Source organism: Corythoichthys intestinalis, chromosome 10, assembly GCF_030265065.1.
Source record: "Corythoichthys intestinalis isolate RoL2023-P3 chromosome 10, ASM3026506v1, whole genome shotgun sequence".
NCBI lineage: Eukaryota > Metazoa > Chordata > Actinopteri > Syngnathiformes > Syngnathidae > Corythoichthys > Corythoichthys intestinalis.
This window is the reverse complement of record NC_080404.1, coordinates 47,467,522-47,486,598: the sequence shown is the minus strand read 5'-3', so window position 1 is coordinate 47,486,598 and position 19,077 is coordinate 47,467,522. Positions and strand designations below refer to the sequence as shown.

Below are 19,077 nucleotides of genomic sequence, written 5' to 3'. Positions count from 1 at the left end.
ACTAAATGTTTAACTAATCCAGTACTTCTGAAATTCCCCAAGGGGGTGCAGAGCGATGACAGGGGTGGCGCACGAGACCTCGGGGAACATACTTTTTTGCTGTACTAGAATAAAGTGTACTTGCACATCCACCCAGTGGGTGGCAGTTGCGCTCTCATTTTCAGAGTGTGCGCAGTATTTTTGAAACAAACAAGAGCACATACAGCTAAGAGATATGAAGAGTTGAACGTTGTTTTCAGGCTGGGGTCACGCAGCAATCCACTGTCCTCTCTGGTTCTCACGTGTCCGCCTGAGAAGCGGCTTGGGAGTGTCACGACGACTGCCCGCACATCTGGTTCTTCCCCGGCTGCCGAGAATGCGCCATTTTTGGGCCGTTTGGCTTTGACTTTTTATACAATGGGAGACAAGGAAGAACCACTCCGTTTACAGTCTCTAAAAATGTTTGTAGCAGACAGCGGGAAGCCAAATCAATTTAAATGTCACTTGAAGACATCAGACCCCAATCTCATTGACAAGTCGCTTGATCGTTTTTCAATAAAAACGTGCCGAATATTGCCAACAATCGTCCCGCTTTGTCAAGGTTACATCAGTCAACCAGTGAGCACTCTTTAGCATGCTCAGTGCAAAATAACCCCACACCATTGCAAAGGAGCTGATACTGCCTGCAGCAAAAATAAAAACTGTCCCTCTGGCCAATGACACTGTTGTTTTTGTTCTATTCATTTTAGTTTTTTCGGTCAAATTGTTTGCCATATTGTCCCTAATTAGTGAATAAGTTAATGTTGCTAATCAATTTGAATGTATTATTTCTTGATTGTATTAAATTTTATTTTTCAGTATCAAATGGTAAAAAAAAGGTACCTCGAGTTTTTTTTTTTTTTTTTACAGTTTAGATGTGACTTTTTTTTTTTTTTTAATTCTGGCAAATTGATGCGTGTTAAGTCTTTTCTGTTACAAACAAATCAATGTTAATAAAGTTGTATTTTATTGTAAATTTAGCTATGTTACTTTTTTTTTTAAAGAAAAAAAGGACACAATATTAGGCAGAGGTGACTTGTAATAATAATTTTAAAGACAAATTATACTATTTACAGTGGTGGCAGAGGGTTGGGGGGTGCGAAAGATTTACGTCTTCTGGGGGGGGGGTGTAACAGAAAATAATTGAGAAGCACTGAATTAATCATTGTCATTTTTTTCGGGAATCTTTTGTTGACCTGTGATATGGTGACCCAGCCTTCCTCTTCGTCTGGGTCCGTTTGCTGTTTTTGCCTTGCTGTCGACTTGGCATAAATTGCCAACTTGTGTTTCAAAGCCTTCTTCCAGCTTTTAAAATGGAGTCAGTACGAGGCGTTAAAATTAAGGTGAATGTGCAAAGTTTGGCCTTTTGGGCGGGTTGTTGGAGTTGCGCCGGCACGGGTCGTTGGAGTTGCGCAGGCATGGGTCATTCGAAGTGCGCTAGGGCGGTTCCGGTGGTTTGGCTGATATGATTCAGGCAATCTGGTTGAAAGGCCAAATTCCAACACTATGCATAGGTTAAGGTACCATGAGAGTAAAGGAACGAGCTCTACAGAAATTGGATGGATAGGTGAAGGGATGATTTTTTTTCCCCCTAGCCTCCCTATAAATTTGGCTAAATGTCCTTCCACATCTTTTAGTACTTCTGTCCTTCGAAACTCTTAACTTCCCTTTTATGGGATACTAAAAGTATTTAAGCACATAGATAAATCAATAAGGAGCTGCCATATAACCTTTACTTCCCCTTTATTCTTAATCATTTTTCACTTTGGGGGATTTTATGTTTCCAACTTGGTGAGAACAGTATGGAGAACGGACTTATTCTGTTCCCCAGGCCACAAAGCATGGTAGCTCTCTCCATATACTAAACGGGGTATACGTTAAAAAATGTTAAATCAATATCATATCCAGTTGCACCACGGCCTGTTTGTGTGCGCTTTGTATACTTCCAAAGCAATGACGCAGCGAGTGGACCGTTATGTTTGAGAGGTTTTGGGCAAACGCCAACAAAATCTATCCACTAATAGCAAAACAGTATATAAAGCTATTTGGTAGATACTTTACTCCACTATTTAATTATTTTAATTGTGAGCGATATGTTTATTATTGGGCTTTATAGTGGCAACTGAGAGGTGGTTTGAGTTGAGTATCAAATGCAAAACAGCATCCAATGAAGTGCCCTAGAGGTATGAAAAGTGCATTTTTACTTGTTTTCTGTCAAACTTGGTTAAAAGCATTATTTGTCACTATTGTAGCTCGTGGGCGTGCACCCGTCCCTCCCTCGCTTACCATTCATCTTACCTGCCGTGGTAAGGTCGATAAGCCCCAAAAAGTGCATCAGTTTGAGAGAGCTGCAAACGACCAGAAGGATTCCCACCGTCTGTAGCCCCTCCACCTCCCACTTGTCTCGGAAGAACAGATGCATCATCCTCCTTCCGCCTCTGTTTCTGACAGGCAAAAATCTTGCACGTCCACCACCCTCCCTTCCTCAGTGCCGTCTTCAACTCTTGGCTTCAGTCCCCCTCGATATGCCGGTATTCCACCATCCTGAGCCCGTTGCTTCCTCTTCACAGAAGCTGGATTGTTATTCCCCGCGTTGCCTCATCGGGAATGGTAAGCGAGACGGAGCAGGGGCTGTCTGCTTGCCGTTCCGCCCCCGCCGTCGCTACTTCAGAAGCTGTCAAAGGTTGCTTAAGTTCCAGGTGAAGTTTGGACAATTCATTGTGTGTGTCCTGGCAGGATGATGGTGGCAGTTATTTGTTCTTCCCAGATGCTGGTTCTCAAACTGTCTCCACTCTTTTGTCTGTCTTCCACTCCCTTCCTTGCCTGGCTCTCCTCCTGCCGCGTCCCTCCCCACGCTTAATTGGGCCAGTGATGGCATTGAGTGAGGAAAGGATGGAGGTGGGCGACGCTTTGAGGAGGGGTAGTACACACTACTTTGGGAGGGGGAATCGAAAAGGACGGGAATAATGAATTGAGAAGAGACGGAAAGGGCAGGGGCTCGAGGAGAAAATAACAGCAACAAGGAGGACAGGGGGCCAAATCGGAAAAACAAATGATAAATCTAAGCGAGTCTGGGGAGGTAGGGCGGACAAAATTAGGAGGAGCAGCGGAGAGGCTTCAGTCGGCAAAGTCAGCTAGAGCAGACAAAGTCACAGATGTGGCTGTTGCCTGTCCCCGAGTGTAAAATCAACACACATGCGAAGGCAAACACACAGCCTCGGGACGCAATATGGCTAAGGTTATGTTTATTTTGAATTATGTACAGTGGGAACGCTACTGTGGCATCTGTCACACTGACACATTCTAATAGCAGTGCTTTAAAAGCTAATTTAGAAACTAGCATAAGAGATGATGGATTACTGACTTGTTTACGGTGTATCACAAAAGTGAGTACACCCCTCGCATTTCTGTAGATGTTTGAGTATACCTTTTGATGGGACAACACTGACAAAATGACACTTTTAAAAAGTAGTTTGTGTGCAGCCAGCTTATAGACCCTACTCACATGACGTCACAACCACGCATCCGCGCCATATTGTCCGTCTACTCGTCATGTTGACGCATTACCGCTACGTAAATTCCTCCTATTATTGCGTGTTTTTCTGCTCGTTAACATTATTAATCAAAATGGTGAAGGCGGTTGGTTGCAATAACAGAGAAGATAGACGGAGAGACTTGAAGTTCTACCGTATTCCGAAAGACCCGGAGAGGAGAGCGAGATGGACTGCTGCAATTCGACGAGAAAACTGGGCTTCAAACGATTACCACAGATTATGTAGTAGTCATTTTATATCTGGTAAGATGCATTTAATATTAAATTTAGAGGGTTTTGGGCTGACAACCACAATTAAGATCATTGCGAGGCTAATCGCCGACAACATAGTTTCAAATTCAAGATGCTTATTTCTTCCACCATCATTACATTTTGAATAATATTTAGCTGGTACCAAGTGAAAGAAGCTGGCCTCGTCTACGGAGCATCAGTTAAACAGGTGTGTTTAACCTTTTGCAAAGGGGGACAGCAAGGCCGGCCCAGCCTATATGCATACTATGCAGCTGCTTAGGGCCCTTGACCACTAGGGGGCCCCAATCTGGCAAGCTCATTTTATACGTTGTTAATAGAGCATGGTGAATAATGTGGCGTGCATTGACATTTATACATGCAAACATCCATTTTCTTGTTTTTGCCTGACTGGGTTAGCAATCATCAGTATCAACCACATGGTAGGAAAACAGATTAGCTACAAGGATATCATAAATCACTTTGCAGCTCAGAAAGCAAGGAGGGCAAAATTTTGAATGTATAATCTTATTTATTCAATGGCCATGGTTTGAAATATTGCAGTATTATATCGTATTTTTTTTTTTTTTTTGTATTTGTTTTTATTGTTAACTTTTTCTGGTTACATTTGTTGCACTTTGTACTTGAAGGAAGCTGTGCAGACTGTAAAAATGTTTAATTTATATTCTATTTTGTAGACTACTGATTGCTTTATTTATGTGAGTTTTGATACTTCATTACAAGCTTAAAAAAGTTCTTTATTTAAGTTTCCTCTTTACATTTTTTGCACTTCACACTTGAAAGAAGCCTTTAGTTGTTAGTCATGGCTTCTGTTTGTGCAATTCATTTGTTTCAATATATATACAGTATCTTACTGTATATATTTTATTTGCTGTTTGCTGTTGTGATATTTGACTTTCACCTTATACAACAGTTGTGTACTATTGTACTGGTTGGGACTGTACAGTACATTGTGATACCGTGAAATTGTTTAATTTATATTCTACTTTGTTTGCTACAGTTTGCTTTATTTGACTTTTGTGAGTTTTGATACTTGATTACAAGCTTAAAAAATAAAAGTTCTTCCTTAACTTCCTTCTTTTCCTCTTTTAGCAAAAGGTTTGGTGCCATCTACTGTAAGTACTGACAATCATTTGGGGTGAGAAGTTTGAAGTATGCAGTGCAACAAAATCTGATTAATATACAAAATATGGACTCGTGGATTGGATTGCATGTATGGGTTTCACAGTACACTGTGACAAAATGGTGGGCCAAAAATATGGGCCCCATGGCATTATTTTGCTTAGGACCCCCAAATGGCCTGGGCCAGATTTGGTGTGGTAAAAATGCGGGGGGCTACCTTGGCTGATTCTCGTCTTTGTGGCGTTCTCTTTCGACACTCGGGCTCTTGCGAAATACTGCTGCTGTGAAATTAAACTAGCTTCAAGTTGCTATAATTTCTCGCTGCGTATCTTCCCTGTAATGTAGTCTTACATGTCAGCGTGTCTTGTTCGGTAATATCATTATCGCGTCACATCGATCTCTTTGAAAACAGCGACTGTCTCTTTGCAAATGAGGCAGACACAGTTGTTGCGTGTTTTATTGAAGAAATAGTCCAATATCCACCTATCCTTAAAGCGTCGGCTATCGCAGTCAACTTATTTTTTTATTGATTGTCGCCATTTTAGAAAATTGGAAGGGTCACACGGGGTAATGTTGCTTCGAGTGCTGCTCTTAAAGTTTTTCAAACTTTCGTGAGAATAGGCTGATTTTATGTGGGCAAGATAGTTGTAAATATCAGGGTAGCAGATGTCAGGCAGAGAGGGCGAAGACAGCAGGTCGAAAAATATCGATTTAGGCATCAAATATGGATCTGGCGACTGGATCGACCGAAGCTTTTCCACATAACGCCTTTTATGCAACGCATCCAATGAGTTTACAGCGTCAGATAACACCGGGCCTTCCATGAATTGCTCTATAAATTGCACGACTAATTGAAACCATTGAGAATAGGGCTAAAAAATGATGGACAATATGGCGGCCGGATACAGCGACACGTCATTTTGTGACGTAGGTGAGTAGGGTCTATAGACCCCAATCACCAACATCACACAATCACGTGATCGCTGTATTGTGCCGCCATATTGTCCGTCATTGTCCTTGATCGTAGTTTCTAAAGGTGGATTCACTTGCAAATTATGGAAATCCCGGTGCTTTCAGACGCTGTAAACTCATTGGATGAGTTGCATAAATACCGTTATTTGGAAAAGCTTCGGTCGATCCAGTCGCCAGATCCATATTTGATGCCCAAACCGATGTTTCCTCCCGTCCGGTCCCGTCCCGTGCGTCAGAGCTCGTCCTGAGACCACAAAATTTTCAATCATACTCCAGTTTATGTCATGATGAGGTCTCGAGTCGGGTACCCAAAATCCGCACCGGCCCGAATATAAACAGACATTTGGTCAGCTGAGCGTCACCGTTGTCACGACAGTAAAATGAAACTTGATCGACAATGGGCCGGTGTGTGCCGAAAAATAGCTGCCCCGCGTGAAATGTCCCCACTGACGGGAGCGCTTGTTTATAACGCTTTATTGACGTGAAAACATCAAAGGTTTTCATGGGCGCATTACAGTAATGGATTTACGACTGTAAGATCGGTTTAAAATAATTACACAAAATATTAGTACTGTATTTTAGTAACAAATCGTGGACTGGGCCACATAACCATCTTTGAACAGAATTGTATTAGTCTACAGGATTTCACGACCATATCCCAATGACAATCACACAGGTATGACATTTATTAGTTCAAGCAGAGTAAAATAATACATGTTCACGGTACAAGAAAGTCGTTTCCGTGTGGGCGCTCCCGTCAGGGGGGACATTTCACGCAGGGCGGCTATTTTTCGGCACAACACCTGTTGTTGCGCTCACCTTCTTGCTGTGCGACCGTGGCGACGAGCTTCGTAGTCTCGGTCTGATGATGTCTGCGATCGTGTTGGCATCATATTGATGTTTTCGCCGCTGTCTGACGGCTGCCGACACAAACGCATCATGGACCGAGATAAACAAACCGTGCTGCTTTCGAGATTTGCCCTTTTAACGATGGGCACACAGCAACTACTAAAATGACCGTTTATCTTCTCTGTTACTGCAACCAGCCGCAACACATGCCTTCACCATTTTGATTAATCAATGTTAATGATTGTCAGGAAGGTTTTTGGGTTCGTTTACTAGGCGGTGATTCCTTAGACAAGCAGAAAAACACACAGTAATAGGAGGAATGTACGTAGCGGTAATATGTAGACACGATGAGCTGACGGACAATATGGCGGCACCAGTCAGGGGGGCGGAGTTGTGACGTCACGTGATTGGGGTTTATATAAGAGAGTTAATTTATTTTCCCCTCAAAATAACTCAAAATATAGCCATTAATAGCCAAAACCCTGGCAACAAAAGTGAGTACACCCCTTGAAAAAACGTTCATCCCTAAATGTCCAAATTGAGTACTGCTTGTCATTTTCCCTCCAAAATGTCATGTGACCCGTTACAGCAGTGCTGTCAGCATTGCTGCAGAGATTGAAGAGGTGGGGGGTCAGCCTGTTCGTGCTCAGACCATACGCTGCACCCTACATCAAATTGGTGTGCATGGCTGTCACCCCAGGAGGAAGCCTCTTCTGAAGACGGTACACAAGAAAGCCTGCCCGTCTCATCAGACCATAGGACATGGTTCCAGTAATCCACGTGCTTTGTTGACATGTCTTCAGCAAACTGTTTGCGGGCTTTCTTGTTATATGATATATATGGCGGAAAACACAGACAAGACTGAAAAAGCATTTTCTGTTCTTGCACACCTCTTTAAAAGAAACTGCAGTATTTTAAGCCAAAAGAACTGTTGTGTTTGATAGAACAACGTGTCTATATGCTGCCATAGCAGATTCATGGCGCATTAAGCCCCTGAACTATTTTTAATTTGTCCGTTTTACCCTGAAAACCCCCGTTTACAGACGTCACGCAACCGCTTTTGTTTCAACCTTGCCATAGAAAAGTAATTATATTTATTATTCCAAATGTCTGTCATTTTTAGATTAGAATCATTAATTGATGTCTAATATTTAGTTAAAAAAAAAACGACTTTAAAAAAATTATTCACTCGCATATTTTAAAACTTTTAAACAAATTACGTCACAATGAAAAATTTGCCGTCTGTAAAAAAGTCAAGGATATCTACCTCATAACTATCACTTGTATTTTTTTTTGTTACTGTCGCATTTCCCCCGATATGTTAGATGATAATCGATCCAAACAAAGAAAAATTGAAAAATAACTTTTAAAAGGGTAACTATATGATAAAGAAAATCTCAACCACTCCTTGTTGTCTGTTATTTCTGCATCGCAACCCTTGTTATATCACCATGTTTCACCCATAAAATAAAAAAAATTAAAAATCTGGCTGTGGCCATTCACAGCTGTGTCTTGACACTCAGTGATACAGGCTACATGGAGTTTTTGGATCGAAACAAGGTAGGTACGCGATAATATCTCGTTAAAATCGTGGCGTCTTTAATTCTGCTCTCGCATGCTCCAGTTAGGGTTTTGCTGTTATAAAAAAATGTATATATTTCTTAAATGCCTTCCTGTTCAAAATTTTTCTTCCCCCACAAAATTGAGATTTTAAGCTTTCCAATGATGTTTCACACACGCATATCGGACAATTTTGAAATTTGGCCAAATTGGGGGTCTCAGGGCGGAACTTCAAGTCACCTGAGTGTTTTCCGCCATATAAATATACTGTACATGTATTCATAATTTTGGCAATTATTGGCAGCCCTCCTCATACCAAGTCAGGTGCTGACATCTCAAACAGTTAGTTTAACACAGGGGTGTCCAAACTTTTTGCAAAGGGGGCCAGATTTGGTGTGGTAAAAATGTGAGGGGCCGACCTTGGCTGACGTCCTTTACGTAGAACAATATATTTAAGCAAATTTTAGCAACCCATTCTGTGTGTCACATTTACTTTATTATTTTTTTTTTTTTATTCAAAATTTCAACAATCTCGCAACTAGCCTTTGTAGCGTTCTCTTTCGACTCTCGGGCTCTTGTAAAATACTGTTGCTGTGAAATTGAACTAGCTTCAAGTTGCTTCAATTTCTCGCTGCGTAAATTCCCTGTTATCTGGTCGTACATGTCAGCGTGTCTCATTTGGTTTAAAAACAGCGACTGTCTCTTTGCAAATGAGGCAGACACAGTTGTTGCGTATTTTAGTGAAGAAATAGTCCAATTTCTACCTATCCTTGAAGCGTCGGCTGTCGCAGTCAACTTTTTTGTTGATTGTCGCTATTTTAGAAAATTGGAGGTAAAGGGTCACACGGCGTAATGTTGCATAGAATGCTGCTGCCTTTTAGTGGGTAAATGAGGAGCAGCATTTAGTGTGTAAGCTACTTCATATGCTGGTAGCTGTACTGCTGACCAAATTATTAAGTGTGTGCGGGCCAGACGTTATTGATTTTTGATAAGAGGCTGGGGGCCGGATGAAATTTGACCACGGGCCGCATTTGGCCCCCGGGCCGGACTTTGGACACGTCTGGTCTAACACGTTCAAAGGAAACTCATTGTTTTGACTTGAATGTTTGACCTTGTTTTTTCAGTCACTGCACAGGATTCATAACCACAGTAAGGGTGAAACTGGAGATTGGCCAGAAAATTGGCCTTTGGCTCAACATCACACAGCAAAGCATCCGATGTGAATGTAATTTGGAAATACTTAAACTTCACCACCTGAGGCAAGCCTTTGCTCCTAACTTGGAAGAACAAGTACTGGCCTTTGCAGCTCACGAAGCAGACAAAGCGAATGCTAGGGGCATCAGCCAATCAGAAGGTGGCAACTTGTAAACGCAAGTAGATCGTTTTAAAGGTACATTTTTCTCCGTTACAGGTAGTCCCTGGTTTACGGACGAGTTCCGCTCCTATGCTGGCGACGCAAACTTAATTTCCGCGTAAGTTGGAATGAACCCTTTAAGTACTACAAAATAACTATCCAAAAAGTCCAAAAATATTGTATTTTGTTTAATGATGTTGGGTACACTGTTGGGTCTGGCTGGACTGTTGCCTTATGACTGAGAAGCAGACTCTCGTCTGACATAGATAACCATACCTGTCAAGTTGTACGGTTTCAGCGTAATTTGTACAAGTGAGCACTGATTTTTAAATGTGTGCCCAGTACGTTCAAAATCTGTACGTTTTTTTGTGCATTACATTTTTCGTCTCCGTTCTGATTTTGTCACCATTTTGGCAACGAGACAATGCATCGAATAATAAATAGTCTATCGCCGTTTGCGTGCGAGAATCGCGCGTTGAGCATAGCGTCTGCTTCTTCCGATCACATGACTGCACTTGCACTTCCGCCACCATTTCGTGACTCGCAGTCGACAAAACGTGATAAAAATATGTATTAACCAGCTCGTAAGAAAAAAAAAGGTTGTCCACGGATGCCATCTACCAGAATGGGAGACAAACTGTTGAATACTGAAGGGAAAAAGTATCGTTCTCGCACACACCATATAACTGTTTGCATTAGTATAACACATTAATTTAACTATAGTTTAGGCAGACTTCACTCAGTGGCCTTGAACACAGTAAAGCGAATCACCTGATCGGCGCTCATGAGGGGGAAAAGGAAAAATGGTACCGTTTCTCGTAGGCATCGTCTAACTGTTTGCATTACTCGAACACACGTCATATAATCAATCAGGGAATAGTATTATTTCTCATATTCACTGTAGGACTGCACTACTCTAACACACCTAATGTAAAATAAGGGTTTAAAGAAACAGAATAGATACACAACGCCATCTTATCACAGAAGCCCAACGTGGGCGCCACGAGCAAGATTGATGCACCAACTCTGGCAATCAGTCCTCCCAACAAACGAACAAGGACAAAGACCAGCGCGCTTTGTCCTAAAACAAGTAGAGCCAGCCCGGATAAACAAAGTTGATAGCAGGCGCTTGTGATGTCAAGACCAGTGTCGTTCGCTGGGGCAACCACATCCCATCCACGCACGAACCTAAACAGCCCGAAACCGGCCAGAGAGGGATGATCCCAAAGCAACGCCTGGACACACCTTCGGCCGGCCCACAGACTTAAAAAACACTGGACACTGAGATAAGGCAGATTTGCTGCTCGGAAACATTTTGCTATGTAGCCTTGCTTTGGATTCAGCATTGTTCCCTCCGTCGTCTGTTTTTGCCTTGTTTTTGACCATTGTTGACGAATAAATTGTCAACCTGTTTTCGGTGAGTCTTCTTTAAACTTTTGAAACATGGAGTCAGTACAAAGGGTTAAAATAAGAAGAGAACGCGCGAAGTTCCGCCTTCCCGGTTGGCGCACGCAAGGCAGCATCGACTGAGCAGCACTTGTTTTGGCTGTCGCTGTTTCCGTGCGGCTTGACTGGGGAGGCGAATTTCAACAATACGCAGGATGGATAAAAGAGTCCTCGAAAGGACCACAGTATTCATTTTGTGTGCCGTATGGATTGAACATTAAAGTTTCGGCATCAGGATTCTACGATTTCAGAAAGCACTTCGAGACAACAAGTCATAAAGATGCATTCTGGAGAATGAAAAGCTACAAGCCTATCAATAAACAATTTTTACCACAAAACAAAACCACGCACTCATCGGATGCTGTGACGAAAGCGGAGATTTTATTCTGCCCATTTGTTGCCGAAGACAATTTGCCTGCAACCATTGCTGATCACTTCTCAGAATTAGCAAAAGAAATGTTCCCTGACTCAAGGATTGCATCGCTAAGTTAATTTTTTTATTTTATTATTTATTTTTTAAATTTTTGTTTCATATTGCACGCTATATAAAACGTTGTAAGATTAGTCACCATTTTGTAAGGGCATGCATCACTATTTGTAAGACTGCCAACGGCCTCGGGTTGACAGGTATGGATAACGGACAGCTCCGCTTGGTTTGGCCCAGATGAGGCTGTAAGTTGTTTCAGCTAATATATGTTTGTGCATTTGTAATTAAGTTTACAGCTACAGTTTGTGGAGTTACGCGCGAGCGATTTGCTACGAGAATTGTAAACACATTAGCATTCGTAGCATTTAAGCTAGCGGAGTTTTGTTAGGCAAAATAGGCTAATTTAATCTACTGAATTTACATATTGATCAGACTAGAAGGACATTTGAACACCAATTGTTTTATGTCAAGTGTTTTATTGTTAAAATGCATGTCATTTTGAACCTATCCCTTTACAAATCGTCAAAAGTGAAGGAAGTAACAAACGTCAAAAAGCACAATTGCCTTGCTTGATGTCTGTAAAGCTGAAAAACTTCACGTTTCTTGCGGACAGAACATGTCATATTAATAAAGTACAGCAAAAAATATATATACTGTGAGGTACAATAAGGTACCGTTTATGCAACTACCAAAAAAAAAAAAAACCTCCAGACAAAATGGTGGACGAGACTTCGGCGTTGTGAAGTCCAAATCGCGTAAGTCGAGTACGTCGTAAACCGGACTACGTCAGGAAAAAGTTGTTTTACTTATTTTTTAAAATGTTTATTCATTAAACAAGATTCTTTCCGCTTAGATGAAGATAAAGTTTTAACATTCCCTCTAAATGTGCTATGAAATTCTACAATAAGTGACTTTAAAATGATAGTAGACCAGTATTTTTTGTTGCTCCAAGATCTACTTTTCAAGGAGACAACCTCCTGCAATCGACCTTAACCTTTGTTGCATAATCACATATGTTGCTCACACAACATAATTAACTATGTACAGGGTGACACATAAAACACAGTCATCACCTAAACTTGAATAACGTTTGAAATAAATAATTAATTGTTTTTATTTTGTGGATTTACCAAGAAGAATTCGACCTTCGAGATGCTGTGGACTACTGAGGAAATGACATTTATAGTTAAGGCATATTTTCAGCTGAAGTATATCCGCGCAGCTCAATTACAGTTCAAAGAACGGTTCGGATGTCGTGAATTTCCTGACCACTCAATAATCTACAGATGTGTCAACAAGTTCAGATCTCATGGGATTGTGCATAACCACAATGGTAAAGACACTAACAGACGATCACACTCTGGATGACCGCGGGAGGGTCATTCAGAACGCTGGATCCAAACCTGCCTGCAGCGCCGGGGAGCTTATTTGGAGCACATTTTTTGAGGGCCAGTGGACCAGAGTTTTTGTAGTACAGACTTGAAACTTTGGAGGTGTCTGCTACACAGGCATGACCTAATGTAGCTGAAGTTTTTTGTAAATCTATATACAATTTTGGAAGTTATTTTTTGGTGATGACCATTTTTTTACGTCACCATGTACATTTAAAGCAACACTCCGTAACTTTTCAACCTTTGTAAAATATTTTCATAACATTTGTCACGACACGTCGACTGACAACTAGTTGAATTACACCTTTTATATCTTGAGAGGGTCTGTATCGCTGTCACCGGCACTAATCAATTTAGATGACAGTGCAAAAAAACTACAAATGTGCTGACTGCTTCACGGTATACGTCACTTCCCACTTACTCCATTCATTATAAAGACAGAAGAAGATGCAAACGCACAGACATCATCACCATTGACGTGTCACTTCGTCATTCGTTGCGCGACACCTTATCAGAGGGGGTCGAGTTTCGTTTAGTAATAGCCGAAGATGGCACACACTCATGTCGGATTTAAGCTTGGATTTACTTACGATTGGATTTAACTACGAAAGTTGTACCGCATTCAAACAGGAAGGATCGTCTCAGGAGTGATTTGTTCGAGGAATTAAGGTAAATATTATATTTTTCGTACCATGCATGTGTGATTTAAGCGTTTATCGCAGGACTTTTCTTCTTTGTTTACACACGGAGGCCGCTAATTTTCGTAACTGACTAGCCTCATGGTTTACTTTTAACTACTGTAGGAACCGAGACTGTTTTACGTCCATATCTATAAAGAATTCAGGGATTTAAGCATTCATCCACAAGAATTTCCGCCACAAAAGCTCTGTTTACTCCAGGCGGCCGCTAGCCTCATTCGCTAACAAAGTAGCATTGTACTTCGTCAATATACGTAAAATAAATGCTAACTGCATGGTTTCTTTGCTTTTAACCAAGAATCAAGACTGTTTTATGTCAATATCTATGAAGAATTCAGGATTTAAGCATTTATTCACAATAATTTTCGCCACAAAAGCTCTGTTTACGCCAGGCAGCCGCTAGCCTGATTCGCCAACATAGTAACATTGTACTTCATCAATATATGTAAAATAAACGCTAACTGCACGGTTTCTTTGCTTTTAACCAAGAATCGAGACTGTTTTACGTCCATATCGAGGAAGAATTTGGGGATTTAAGCATTTATTCACAAGAATTTTCGGCACAAAAGCTCCTGTTACACCAGGCGGCCGCTAGCCTCATTTGTTAACAGTATACAGTATAGTGTATAATGATAATTATATCATTGTACTATATAAAACTTATTAAATAATCTATTTACATATTATTTATAATTGATTTTGCATATTTTCCTCAAGTACTAAGTTTCCGATGTTAAATTGAGTTATTTATTAGCTGTTGAAAACTTGCAGTAAAAAAAAAAAAAATTTGCTATTTTGGTCAAAAACATATGTTAAATATTGCTATCCATCCTGAAAATGTGGGTGAGTATCTCTGCATTTGATGATTTTTTTGCATCTAGTGTAAAATCTGAGACTTTTATAGTCATTTTAAGTTGTGTTATACTTATATAAAAAATAATTAATCGGGATTTTATAAGGGAACGACTTTGAATTTTTTGATGCCGCTGCTCATGGAGACTCATATATGGCTAAGGTAGGTGCCTATTTTAGTTTAAGGTCAGTAGCAGCTTTGATTTTGTAAATATTTGAATTTGAAGTTTTTGAAAATAGGCCCCCTACGAATCGGTCCCGTTTCATGGTCATGTCAATAGGTTATGAAGTCTATGGCAAATGCTTTCAGCAAAATTCTGCAAAGATGGCAGAGCAACAAAAGATACATCACGTTTTGTATGAGGTGGAAAAAAAAAGAAAGAGAGGTTACAAGGATAAAAAGATACTCAAGAATAAACATTGGCCTGGCTTTCACTCAATGGCGTGACCCCGCCCCCAACCAAACCTGGGGGGTTGGCCACACTAAGCCACACGGTTGCTAACCGTCATATGCTATTAATTAGCCACAACTGGATTCATTACCTTAAGACTATTCATCCGTCACACAATCACTGGAAACATAAATGTCACTTAATCCATCTGCATGCGACCGAGAGATTATGATTTTATGACACTGTGCGGGTGTGCGCTGGTCCTCGTGGGGAACACAGACTTCCTTATGGAGAAACACTACCGCTTTTATCCACCAGCTTCGCTAAAATCGAACAAAGCTGAAAAGTTATCTAGTGCTGCTTTAAATAAAATTACAAACTTTTTTTGTTTTGTTTTTGATGCCACGACGTACCCACACTAACGTATGGATTGCGATCGACGTAATGAGCACCCCTGTAGTAGACCATATTTTGTAAACATATCCATCCTTAAAAGTGACAGGAACGTCAATTAGATCCTAATTAGTCTTCCTTTCTCAGCTGCCTTGGCCCCGCCCACTAAAAATCTTTACACAAGAGAATGTCACATCCAGAATGAGCTGCAGATATTTTAAGGTTGCTAGCATGCTATCCATAAGTTTTCTTTTCTTGTTGCCATGTGACAGTTCTGACATCCTGTTAATATGTACTAGCTAGTAATCTAGCAAACACAGCACTAGAAAGTTAGACATGATCATCTATTCTGGTTGTGATGTCACGACCAGAATTGCTGGAAAAAGTGGGTGTTCCCTGATGCATTGTTTTGGGTGGAAAACTATAACCCTTAAATACCTGCAACATAAAGCAATTATCAGAGAATCCCAAAATTTGAAAAATAAGGTCCTAATGAAACCTTTTTTTTCAAATTTGTAAAAAGAAAAGTCAAGATGAATATATGTAATAAGCGCTCTGTTATCTATAACCCTTGCTAAATCCTGTTTTTATTTCTCATGGAACCTGCAAACGCATGTGTTGACTTGCATCCATCATTTTTTTTTTCCCAAAAAGAAATGTCAAAACTCTGAATTCGTCTCAAAATCATGAAATTTTAGGTGCATCAAATGTGATACATTTGGCAATAAAGGGATAAAATGGTTTATAAATGTATAAATAAATAAAATGAATGCATAATATATAAAATAAATAAATAAATTAGGGCTGTCAAAATTATCGCGTTAACGGGCGGTAATTAATTTTTTAAATTAATCACGTTAAAATATTTGACACAATTAACGCACATGGCCCGCTCAGATTTAAATGACAGTAAAGTGAAATGCCCGCATGTTAATTGTGTTTTATAGAGTTTTGCTGCCCTCTGCTGGTGCTTGGGTGCGACTGATTTTATAGGCTTCAGCACCCATGAGCATTGTGTAGGTAATTATTGACATCACCAATGGCGGGCTACTAGTTTATTTTTTGATTGAAATTTTTACAAATTTTATTAAAACAAAAACATAAAGAGGGTTTTTAATATAAAATTTCTATAACTTGTACTAACATTTATCTTTTAAGAACTACAAGTCTTTCTATCCATGGATCGCTTGAACAGAATGTTGATAATGTTAATGCCATCTTGTTGATTTATTGTTATAATAAACAAATACAGTCTTTATGTACCGTATGTTGAATGTTTATATCCATCTTGTGTCTTATCTTTCCATTCCAACAATAATTTACAGAAAAATATGGCATATTTTATAGATGGTTTGAATTGCGATTAATTGCGATTAATTCATTTTTAAGCTGTAATTAACTCAATTAAACATTTTAATCGTTTGACAAGCCTAAAATAAATATGAATATAAAATTGGTAACAAGCAATGTGGTGACTGCCAACGAGTTGTCAGCACAGAATTTTAGGAGTCACTTGTTAGCGTTTTTGATTAGTTTAGGGATCACAAGTGGCAATAGAATGTTTATTATTGAATGCCAACCCTGAGTGAGTAAGTCTTGCCTTATTATTTGCCTTGTCTTCGACACGTATGGCAGATAATTGCGTCTTAATGACTTGTCAAAAGTTAATGGATGGATGTTCACTCACAAAGTTCCGTGCAACTGTTTTCATTTTAGCCTGACTTGTACTGCAGCTTGGGCAGCTCGGGCCTTTATTTGTAAGCATTGTTTCCTCCCACAGTTCGAAAACAAATATGTAAGGATAAGCGAAGATTCTAAATTGCCAATTGGGGTGAATGTGAGTGCGACTGGTTGTCTGTTTCCATGCAACCTGTGGTTGACAGGTAATCAGTTCAGCACTTACCCTGGCTCTTGCTCAGTGAGCTGGAATAGACTGCATATTTCTTGTGACCCTGAACAGAATAAGCTTTGGGTGAAGTGTGAGATTCATGTTTCTCAACAAGAAATGAGCATTAAAAAATGATGGCAAATGAATTCTCAGGGTGGCTTCATTTTTGTTTTGATAAGGCAATAGACCAGGCAGTTGTTGCCTCAAATACATTAAAAAAATGTCATTTTGTCATGGAAACCATGCTTATGACAGCAGTTTGCTGATTCAAAGTGTCAAAAAAGAAGGCAAGAATAATGGCGGAAATGAAGACATTGGTAAAGAGGCAAGGGCATGGGTTTGCATAGGGACGGTAGGGACATACCACTACCAACATTTCTGGATGCTCAAACTGTCTCCACCAACTTTTAAGCAACCTTAATTGCATTATAAAATGGCTTCAGTTATATAGGGCATTCAGGTTGTCTTCCCATGTGTTAAAAGGATAGAACTGACCCGACCGTTTTAAAGTGAATTAAAGTACTGTACTTTCATTATGTTCAGACTTACATTGACTCCTTATCACTTGCTGAATGTGCCAGTCCATTATTTTCCTCACAAACACCCGCTTGATTGGCTGATGACTTGCCCCCCCCCCCCCCCCCCCCACATACACACATATGCATTCACAGTCCAACAGAAATACAACATGCCGCCTTCTCCGCCCCCTTTGAAGACAAGGGATATTAGAAGTCTTTTTTTCTGCCAGCAGCAGCCACTGTAAGTCATGTGAAAAGACGTCAATGTTGTGGAGGTGGGGAACACACCACAAATTTTGCTACTGAAAGTCTGACCTGCATCAGAGTTAGGATAACATTAATCTTTGTGAATTTCTTGAACTCGAGGAGGAAGCTGCGTTGAGAGAAATATCCTCTTGTAAGTTCTCTACTGAACAGTCCCTGACAAAAGTTCGGTTCCTTCCTTCGGCCAAATCATATCACATTTGTAATTGTCGATGATTTTCAATGACACCAATGATGATGACAATAAATATTTCATTCATTCATTCAATAAGTATTTGGTCAATACCAAGAGTTCATCTCAATACTTTGTTATATACCCTTTGTTGGCAATAACGGAGGCCAAACGTTTTCTGTAATTCTTCACATTTTCACACACGGTTGCTGGTATTTTGGCCCATTCCTCCATGCAGATCTCCTCTGAGCAGTGATGTTTTGGGGCTGTCGTTGGGCAACACGGACTTTCAATCCCTTCACAGATTTTCTATGGGGTTGAGATCTGGAGACTGGCTAGGCCACTCCAGGACCTTGAAATGCTTCTTACGAAGCCACTCCTTTGTTGCCCTGGCTGTGTGTTTGGGATCATTGTCATGCTGAAAGACCCAGCCACGTCTCATCTTCAATGCTCTTGCTGATGGAAGGAGATTTTCACTCAAAATCTCTCGATACATGGCCCCATTCATTCTTTCCTTTACACAGATCAGTCCTCCTGGTGCCTTTGCAGAAAATCAGCCCCAAAGCATGATGTTTCCACCCACATGCTTCACATTGGGTATGGTGTTCTTCGGATGCAATTCAGTATTCTTTCTCCTCCAAACACGAGAAACTGTGTTTCTACCAAAAAGTTCTATTTTAGTTTCATCTGACCATAACAAATTTTCCCAGTCCTCTTCTGGATCATCCAAATGCTCTCTAGCGAACCGCAGATGGGCCTGGACGTGTACTTTCTTCAGCAGGGGGACACGTCTGGCAGTGCAGGATTTAAGTCCCTGGCGGCGCATTGTTACTGCCTTTGTTTCTGTGGTCCCAGCTCTCTGTAGGTCATTCACTAGGTCCCCTCGTGTGGTTCTGGGATTTTTGCTTACCGTTCTTGTTATCATTTTGACGCCACGGGGTGAGATCTTGCATGGAGCC

General features: G+C 40.5%; 1 protein-coding gene across 6 annotated transcripts in view; it reads right to left on the bottom strand.

The window, feature by feature from the left end:
* LOC130922947 (Kv channel-interacting protein 2) overlaps nucleotides 1-19,077 on the bottom strand; it is a 311,907-nt gene that overhangs the window by 33,708 nt on the left and 259,122 nt on the right. Inside the window, exon 1 of one of the 6 annotated variants that reach the window (XM_057848238.1) lies at nucleotides 2,305-5,656. The exons of 4 other annotated variants lie outside the window; for them this stretch is intronic. In XM_057848238.1, coding sequence (XP_057704221.1) covers nucleotides 2,305-2,443 — 139 coding nt within the window. In that variant the 5' untranslated portion in view covers nucleotides 2,444-5,656. Of the gene's footprint in view, nucleotides 1-2,304; nucleotides 5,657-19,077 lie in introns of those variants that run through there. One more of the 6 variants, XM_057848239.1, reaches the window with a different exon arrangement.